The sequence below is a fragment of the Pipistrellus kuhlii genome, unplaced genomic scaffold (assembly GCF_014108245.1).
Source record: "Pipistrellus kuhlii isolate mPipKuh1 unplaced genomic scaffold, mPipKuh1.p scaffold_m20_p_6, whole genome shotgun sequence".
NCBI classification, from domain to species: domain Eukaryota; kingdom Metazoa; phylum Chordata; class Mammalia; order Chiroptera; family Vespertilionidae; genus Pipistrellus; species Pipistrellus kuhlii.
The window spans coordinates 30899076-30908523 of NW_023425562.1; the positions used below are offsets into that span (position 1 = coordinate 30899076).

Below are 9448 nucleotides of genomic sequence, written 5' to 3' on the forward strand. Positions count from 1 at the left end.
ACATGGTTTCAAGAGCAATGGAGCCATTACTTTGCTGAACTTGGATGTAGGAATAGCGCTGCGTTTTTAGAGCCCTACGAGGGAGCTGCACATGCTATGCACTGCTAGATGCGCTAGGACCTCCAGCACCATGAATTCTGCCTTGAGCGTCCGGGTGGTTGCTGGAAGGAGGGCCCGCGCTTGGCTGCATATAGAGCATTAGGGTTGATCGCTTTCTCCCGGGTGACTGCGATAGACCTTATTACAACCAATATGAAAGGCCATTTGTTTCATTTGTTCTGCAAACGTTTATTGAGCGCCTGCCTTCCATTTCCCGATATACATAGCGCAGCAGCCACAGCCAGAAAGAACCCAGCGCCCGGGCGCGAGCGCCTCGGTGTCTGCCCGTGTGCGCTTAGGGCTAGGGCGCCCGGGGCGTTCGCCCCCTAGCCGAGGGCGAAGCCCGCAGCCGCAGCGCCAGCCTGCGCGCGCCCGAGGGCTGCCCTGCCCCACGCACGAGCGCACACACGCGCGCGCGCGGGAACGCCGGGTTCCCGCGTCCCCGGCGCTGTCCTGGCGCTCGGAGCAGGCGGGAGCTCTGGTCGGAGCGGAAGGCGGGAGCTCCAGGCGGGGCGGGTGCCCGGGAGCCGCGCTCGTGCCTGCGCTCCCCGGCTCCCTAAGCCCCGCCCCCCGCCCCGCCCCGCCCTCCCCTTCTCCCGCGCGCGGGCTCCGCGCGCCCCGAGCCGCGCGCGTGCGCGCGCGTGCGCAGGCCAGGGCCCTCCGGGGCGGCCCCGTAGGCTCCAACGAAAGCGTCGCCAGGTCCCGCGGTTAACCCTTTCCGGGCTCGCCCGTGTGGAGGCCCCGTCTGGTTCCGTGCCTGCGCAAGCCGGCGGCGCGCCTTCCCCCTCGCCCGCACCGCGCATGCACGGGAAGGGGGGGTGCCAGTGGGGGTTTTTCAAGGCCGGCTAGACATTCTGTGCTCGTGCTGGAGGAGGGCTGCTACCATCAGGGACGTGCACGGTGCCCCCCCCACCCCGCCCTCTCCCCAAACTCTAAAAAAAAAAAAAAAAAAAAAAAAATCCAAAACACACTGCTACCCACCGTGCCCCCCGCGCCCCGCGTCCATCCCGTCCCCGGCCTGCGTGCAGCGAGCGCGGGGAGCCCACGGCGAGTGTGTGTGGCTGTGCCAGGCTGCAGGTAAGCGCGGGCCGGGGGTGCGGAAGGGGCCCGGACCGTCCGCGAGGCGGGCGCGGGGGCGGCGGGCGGCCGGCGGGGCGGCCCGGAAGCGCGCTCTCGCCGTGCTCCGGGGCACCAGCCAGCGCCGGGGTGTGCGGGCGGCCGGCGGCGGCGCGGTGCGAGCGGGGACGGGCGTGGGCCGGGGCTGGGCCAGGCGCTCCGGGGGCTGCGCGGGCGGCGAGCGGAGCTGGGACAGCAGCCGGGCGGCCCCGCGCGCGCGCGCTCGCCGAGCCCGGCGGCGGCGGCGGCGGCGGAGTTCATGGCCGTCCTCGCTCGCTCGCACCTCCGCGGCGCTAAGCGGGGAGGGCGGAGACGGCCCGAGCCCCGCCGGCGCCTGGTGAGGCCCGCCGGGCGCCGCCCCTCGGAGCCGGGGACCCCGCCGCACCTCCCCCGCCCCGCGGCCCCCGGAGGGGGCCGGGACCCTCGCGCTCGCACTCCCGGGTGCGCCCGCCGAGCGAGCTCGGGGAGCCGGCCGCGCGCCGCCCCCGCCCCCGGCCGCGGGAGGGCGGGGGAGGGCCGGGCGCGAGCCGGCCGGGGAGTGCGCGGGGCGCGGGCGCGGGGCTCGCGGGCGGCACGGGGCGCGGCGCGGGGCTGCGGAGCCGGCCACACGCCCGCTCCCGCTCCCGCCGCCGGGGCCGCCGTGGGCTGCGCCGCCCGCGCTCGGAGCCCGAGGATGAGCGGGAAGGCGGCCTCCTCCCCTCCCGGCTCCCCGGCCGGCGGCGCTTTTGTTGGGGAAGGAGTACAAAGCCCCCCGCCGCCCGGGCAGCAGGGAATGGGAGCGAGGCTTGGAGAAACTCGGAAGGCTCCTCGATGGCTCTTCTTGCGCCCTCTTCTCCCTCTCCCCTCCTCCCAGTTGCGAGCTTTGGACGGGGAAGTCGGGCCGCCGCCATTGTCGTGGCTGTTCAGGGTAGGGAGGCGGCTGCCGATGCTTATGTAAGTTTGGCTTCGCGGGGCTCCGGCTCCCTGGTCGGCGCGCCATCGATTTGGAGAATCTTAATGAAAGGGCAGCTTTGGTTTGGAAGTGCGGTTAGTAGGACTACAGGTCTCACCGCCTACACATACGGGCAATGGGTATCTTCACCTGAACTTAGCCATTGGAAGATCTCAGTAGAAAAAAGTGGCCCAGAGAGAGAGAGAGAGAGAGAGAGAGAGAGAGAGAGAGAGAGAGAGAAGACCAAATAACATCCTAGCCAAAAAAAGGGGGGCATCAGCAGATGTGTATGGCCACTCCTCTCCCTGCCTAGTCCATGCCCTGTTATCCCACAAGCCAGAGGATGAAGGTGGTGGCAGCAGTAGGAAGTGATGAGGCCTGGTAGGAAGTGTGGCCTGGCCAAACTTTCTTTTGGGGGTGACTGCAGACCATGTTCCATTTAAGGAACGGAGTCAGAAGCATCCCTAGAAGTAATTTTGCCCAAGCCTCACCCTGGTTGCTGTGTTTTGCTTTGGGGAACTTTTTTTTTTTTTTTTTATAGTTTTCAGGATATGGGTCTCTTGGTTTGTGTCTTGCACCACAGTTTTTGAGTCAGACTATTGCAGCCCAGCCCCTATTGAAGTCTGTGTGATCACTGTTCGGTAGAAGAAACTTTTTGTATTTTTCAGGACATTGGTCTGCAGGATGGAGTCCCTCTGGTAAGACTTAAAATTAAAAAGCTAGAATTCTGCCCTACCTGGTTTGGCTCAGTGGATAGAGCATCGGCCTGTGGACTGAAAGGTCCCAGGTTTGATCCCAGTCAAGGCACATGTCCAGGTTGCAGGCCCAATCTCTAATAGGAGGTAGCCAATCAAAGATTCTCATCATTGATGTTTCTCTCTCTCCCTCTTCCTTCTTCTCTGAAATCAATAAAAATATATTTTAAAATAAAAAGCCGGAATTCTGCCAAAACCGGTTTGGCGCAGTGGATAGGGCGTCAGCCTGCAGACTGAAAGGTCCCGGGTTTGATTTCAGTCAAGGGCATGTACCTTGGTTTTGGGGCACATCCCCAATAGGGGGTGTGCAAGAGGCAGCTGATCGATGTCTCTCTCTCATCAATGTTTCTAACTATCTTTCTCTCTTCCTCTCTGTAAAAAATCAATAAAATAAAAATTAAAAAGCTGGAGTTCTTTGAGCTTCTCTATAGGGATACAGGTGAAAACACCTGGATTTCTCAAATGCAGGTTTAAAGACCAGTGTAGCTTAAATGATGAGTGCTACATTGTACAAAGTGTGGAAAGAAGAAACCAGCTACTGTTCCCTCTCCTCCAATGTTAACTGTTGGGTATATGACCTTCTACAACTTTCTCTGTATCTATAAATACATATTCACATATACACTCTATCTGAGCTTAGAGAAAAATGTGGAGGGCCACATACCTAGCAGGAAATGGTGGGGGGGAGGGGCACTTTCTGGCTTTTTCTGACATCTGTGTAGCTGTCAACATCTGTAAATGGTCTTTGTGAGGAGAAATTCTTTAGTGGCTTTCCAACACACACTCTGCGCACAGCCCCTGCACACTCCAATGCTGCAGCCCTTACCTGTTCTGCTTCAAGTCTGCTCAGAGCCGGACCTGATGCTGCCAGCCACCCTCCTCTCTGTTCCCAACCTGAAAATGGGTACATGTGCAAGTGGCAGGACAAGAAAGGAAAGTTTATTTTTTAAAAATATTCTTATTTAGAATTTGGAATAGAGGAAGATTCTATCTTATTCTTGTGTGTCCTTTTCTCTTGTAGGACTGGCACGCCACTGATCAGTTATTCTGATCTGAAGAATTTAGTGTTTCAAGCATTAAGACAATAGCCTGAGTTGTTCATGGTAACTATAACTTTGGATGTTAAATCTTGAAAATATGGTTTGGTTTTTGCTTTAAGGAATATATACACATGTTTGTGTGTGTGTGTGTGTGAACACACAGTTTATATGTGTTTGTGTGTTGGGCTGGCTTTTGCTCAGCAGTTCCTTCGAGTATATGTGTGTGTGTGTGTGTATACACACATATAAACTATGTGTTCGGACTTTTCTTTCTCCCCCATTTATACTTGCTGAATGAAAGGCAAACTATTTTTAAAAGAAAACATAGAATACATTATTAAAAGGTCATTTTCTGTGACATTATGACAGATGTCTTTTGTGCCAGTTTTAATTTTTTTTTTTTTTGCTTGTAAAATTCTTGCAGCACTTGTCAAGTACATCCATCTCAATGACGTTTTTGTCTGGATAGCAGATAGATTGGCATCGAGAGGGAATGAAACTGCTCATTTTGAGAGTCATATTAAACCTTAACCCTCATTCAGAAGCGGCCCAAAACTGGTATGGAAAAGATAGAAGACAACACCAAATGGAATATTTTGGCAGTGATATATATCCCTTTCTGGTTCTGCTACAGTGACTTGTCACTTCTGCCTAGGAAATAGAACATTGAATGCTGTTAGTTTTTTTACTGAAATAACTAACAGTGAAATTAGACTATACACAACATACATGACTGATGATGTTTGCCTCAGAATTCTTTCTCAAACCTTGAAACTGAGTTATTTGCCTTTATTAACTCTACTTGTCCGGAAGCACAGGTTTGGAGCTAGATTGCCTGTATTTAAGTCCCAGCTTTCCACTAAAAAACTACAATATTGGGCAGGTTCCCATCATCATCTCTGAAATGAAGATAGTAATACCTATCTCAGAGGTTTATTTGATCTTTACATTTGTGAAGAGATGGACAGCACATAGAACAGTACTTAGCATGTATTATGTGCTCAGTAAAAGTTGGCTATCATTATAACTAGGCAAATACTTAGTAAACTGAAGATAAATAGAAATAACAATTTGGAAATCCCCAAGTTGGGATGTCTTTTCCTACTCATACTCTTGAACCACTCCTAATGACTTTCTGAAATTGTTAGGTACCAAAAATTGATTAGATAATGAAAATCTACCTGTATTTTCTGTGTGGAAAAATGTTGTTCATAATTATCAAACTATGTTTTTAAAATTTTTTTTGTAGGAGTTTTTCATCAGTATGTCTGAAACCATTAAATATAATGACGATGATCATAAAACTCTGTTTCTGAAAACACTAAATGAACAGCGCCTGGAAGGGGAATTTTGTGATATTGCCATTGTGGTTGAAGATGTGAAGTTCAGAGCACACAGATGTGTTCTCGCTGCCTGCAGCACCTACTTTAAAAAGCTTTTTAAGAAGCTTGAGGTTGATAGCTCTTCAGTAATAGAAATAGACTTTCTTCGTTCTGATATATTTGAAGAGGTCCTGAACTACATGTACACAGCAAAGATTTCTGTGAAAAAAGAAGATGTTAACTTAATGATGTCATCAGGTCAGATTCTTGGTATCCGATTTTTGGATAAACTCTGTTCTCAGAAGCGTGATGTATCTAGTCCTGATGACAATAATGGTCAGTCAAAAACTAAATACTGCCTCAAAATAAATCGTCCCATTGGAGATGCTACTGACACTCAGGATGATGATGTGGAAGAAATTGGAGATCAAGATGACAGCCCATCGGATGACACTGTAGAAGGCACACCCCCCAGTCAGGAGGACGGCAAGTCGCCTACAACTACACTCAGGGTTCAGGAAGCGATCTTGAAAGAACTGGGGAGTGAGGAAGTTCGAAAAGTAAATTGCTACGGCCAGGAAGTAGAATCCATGGAGACCTCGGAATCGAAAGATTTGGGGTCTCAGACCCCTCAAACCTTAACATTTAATGATGGAATGAGCGAGGTGAAGGATGAACAGACACCAGGCTGGACAACCGCTGCCAGCGACATGAAGTTTGAGTATTTACTTTATGGCCACCATCGGGAGCAGATTGCCTGTCAGGCGTGTGGTAAGACATTTTCTGACGAAGGCAGATTAAGGAAGCACGAAAAACTCCACACAGCAGACAGGCCATTTGTTTGCGAAATGTGTACAAAAGGTTTTACCACACAGGCCCACCTGAAAGAACACCTAAAAATCCACACAGGATATAAGCCCTACAGTTGTGAGGTGTGTGGAAAGTCATTTATTCGCGCCCCGGACCTAAAGAAGCACGAGAGAGTGCACAGTAATGAAAGGCCGTTTGCATGCCACATGTGTGACAAAGCCTTCAAACACAAGTCCCACCTCAAAGATCATGAACGAAGACACAGAGGGGAAAAGCCTTTTGTGTGTGGCTCATGCACCAAAGCATTTGCCAAGGCGTCTGATCTGAAAAGGCACGAGAACAATATGCACAGTGAAAGGAAGCAGGTTACCCCCAGTGCCATCCAAAGCGAGACAGAACAGTTGCAGGCAGCAGCGATGGCCGCCGAAGCGGAGCAGCAGCTGGAGACAATAGCCTGTAGCTAGAGGTGATGGGACACGAACACTTTGCCTGAGCCGTGGGGACTGAGATTTCATTGTTTGTAATAAATGAACAACAGTCACTGTATTTTTTTTTTTTTTTTTTGAAAACTTATGGAACATTGTACTCACTGGACCGAAGGCAGTGCCCATTTAGGTATTTTTAAAAATTTTTAAAGAAAACCTTCCTTGTTTCTGACCAAACCGTTTCACTGTCCTGTCTGGTGTCTAGTATTAATGTTGCCAGTAAGTCTTGCCCCTTCTCTCTTTTTATGATTTTAATTTGAGGACTCCTGTATCCAGTTCGGAAGTTAGAGACTTCTGTTCCAATTTTTACTATCTCTCTCTACTTGCACTGGTGAATGCATTGCACAGAGTGATAATTGAGTAAGTTGATTTCCTAGTCACAATTATATGTGACTTTCGGTCAAAACAGCATATTTTAGAAATTCCAAGTACTTCATGTAGATGCAGAAAATACTGGTGGGTGGTTGACCAAGAACACTGCGCAAATATGAAAACAAGGCCTGGAAATGTAGAATGGTCTTAGGTTTGTATTGATTTATTAATTTTCTATCACTGTCTTTTTTCAGTTTTTGTGGACAAATAATGAATGGTTGCTTTGCTGAAGTGTTTCTTCATCCATTTTGATTGACCATACCTAACCCAAAAGATGTGGTTACAAGTCCCCAAGGCTGAACAAATCCATGGGTTATTGGTGATCTGGTGGCCGAGTTCCTTCATTCCTCTTATTTGGGGCATTACTACTCTGAAATTAAGTGGGATGAGTGGAGTGGACCAATGCTGAGAGGATTAGAAAGCAGTGACTAGGAATCTGGCTCTGAGAGACAAGGTTTTCACATATGCAATAATTCCAAGATTTCCTAGATCAAAATACATCTTAATTGATTTTGAAATTAGGGCAAGAACAGGTATGCATCCTCAGATACATTTGTGTAACAGACTGTTATCTAACTTTTGGGTTCTCGGTAGCACATGATTTATCCATAAAGGAGATGCAATATTGTGACTTAAATTAATACATTTAAAATCTTTAAAGTGTGTAAATAGTATAGAAGTGTTGGTCTTACGTATTTCAAGGGAAGTAGACAGTTGCACTTTTTTTTTTTTTTTTGCACATTGAATAAAATAACTTCTATCAGCAAGAAACATCAGTCTGTTGTTAACCAATATTAAAGAGTGTCAGACCAAATGTTTATGTTTTTGAAGTATATTTCATCACTGGCTACAGTTTTAAGTAGAGTTGATTGCCTTTTCATAGATGTAAGAATTTAAATGCTGTTCCAATTTTGGTATATGAAAAAATTTTAAACCATTTCTTTAGGAATATATTGAAATATCAATAATAGTTTGAATTATGTCATATAATAAAGCATTAGTCAATTATTTAAGAATGTACAATTTTAGAAAAATGTTGACTTTTAAAATTTATTTTTGGTTGCTAGGTTTTGTTTTTTTAAGAGACATTAAAATAATTGCATTTCATAGCTTGTTGCATTAACACCTATAATTACTACTGTGGGAGAAATTTTATTTTTTAAATGGTGTATATGTTACACCCAAGATTGTAGAATGAAGATGCTAACTTTTAAGAAACATATTTATTGGTAAAATGTTTGATTTAGTTTAGAATTAATTTCTTTCCTTAAAAGTTGTTTTTTCCATCTTAAAGTAGTGCTGTCACTGTTTATATGCTATTAGTGGAAGGGAAATTGATTGACATTCCTATGCTGTTTTAACCAAAGCAAAAGAAAAATAATTTCACATCTGGTTGATAGCTACTTCAACAAATCATTTTTGGGTCTTCACTTCAGTATATATAAGAAAATATACTTCTATCATTTCTGTTTTCATAGTAATCTTTCACACATCTGGGTTTCTACCAAAGTACATTTTCTACTATCTTCATCATGGTTTTTCAGAGTTGCAAGTTATGTGGTTAATCCTCATTGAAATCACATAATCAAAGTGGTAACCCCCCAAAAAAAGAAAGCTTAATTTTCAGCCCTTGATTTGTATTTTGTAAATATTTATAATTTGTCCGATTTTGCATGAGAAATATATTTGTGTTGCGATTTCTACCGCTGGTACTGGACTTCTATGTGTACTAGGGTGCTTGTCTGCGTGGTGGCAGCAAAGTCATGACATGGCAGCTTTCCTGTCTCATCATTGAGACTGCTTCTCTCCTCACCCAGCTGGCTTTAGTAGCCTCCTGGATGGTGAAACCATAATGTTAGACAGTTCAAGGGTAACTCTAATCACAGGGGGCTAATTTTTAAAAGTCACTTTTTTCTGTTTGAACAAAGAAAATACCTGCAAACTTAATTTTACCTTCTATGCCAACTTGCATTGTACTGGCAATGGTTGAGGAAGATAATTTCAGGAAGTCCAAACTTTAGGTCATTCGTCTACTAATTAACGTGATCACAAATTTAAAATTGTTAGACATTATAGAGATCACCATCAACTGAGCCTGATACTAATAAGTTCTTCCTATTTCGTTGAAGGGGGGGGAGATGGAGATGAAAGGAAGGGATGCGAATTTGTAGTTTTGATTGAATGGATTACGTTATGTAAGGTTCTCTGTAACTCAGTCATTGGAAATCGGGAATACATTTTCCAGAGTAATGCTGTTAGTGGTGATTAGTTCCTAGAACAGCTGTAAAAGCCTGTGTACCTGTAACAGAAGTAATGTAAGGGTTATAGTCTTGAGTTCTGAATCGTAGGAGTTAATAAGCTGATGCTTCCAGGAAAGAGAATAGAAGAAACTGTCCCTTTCATCTGCCATTTATTTACCTGTAATATCTACCTTTCTCCATTAGCCAAGCCCAGCACCTTCCCACACACCACAAAGTAGGAGAGACTAGTAAAACACCAGATTGGAGGCAAGGTAACC

The 9448-nt window shown here is 46.9% G+C and overlaps 1 protein-coding gene across 8 annotated transcripts; it reads left to right on the forward strand.

Moving 5' to 3' along the window:
- Positions 1 to 1042: 1042 nt before the first annotated feature.
- ZBTB14 (zinc finger and BTB domain containing 14) lies at positions 1043 to 9060 on the forward strand. 8 transcript variants are annotated; one of them, XM_036419729.2, is made up of 5 exons: positions 1043 to 1176; positions 2815 to 2844; positions 3697 to 3834; positions 3923 to 4004; positions 5191 to 9060. In XM_036419729.2, exons 4-5 carry the CDS (start codon positions 4002 to 4004, stop codon positions 6535 to 6537), a joined length of 1350 nt encoding a protein of 449 aa, XP_036275622.1. In that variant the 5' UTR covers positions 1043 to 1176; positions 2815 to 2844; positions 3697 to 3834; positions 3923 to 4001; the 3' UTR covers positions 6538 to 9060. The 8 variants fall into 8 exon arrangements, with proteins under 8 accessions (XP_036275622.1, XP_045430103.1, XP_036275619.1 ...); XM_045574147.1 differs by having other exon boundaries at positions 3743 to 3834; XM_036419730.2 differs by lacking the exon at positions 1043 to 1176 and adding an exon at positions 1784 to 2148.
- Positions 9061 to 9448: the final 388 nt, after the last annotated feature.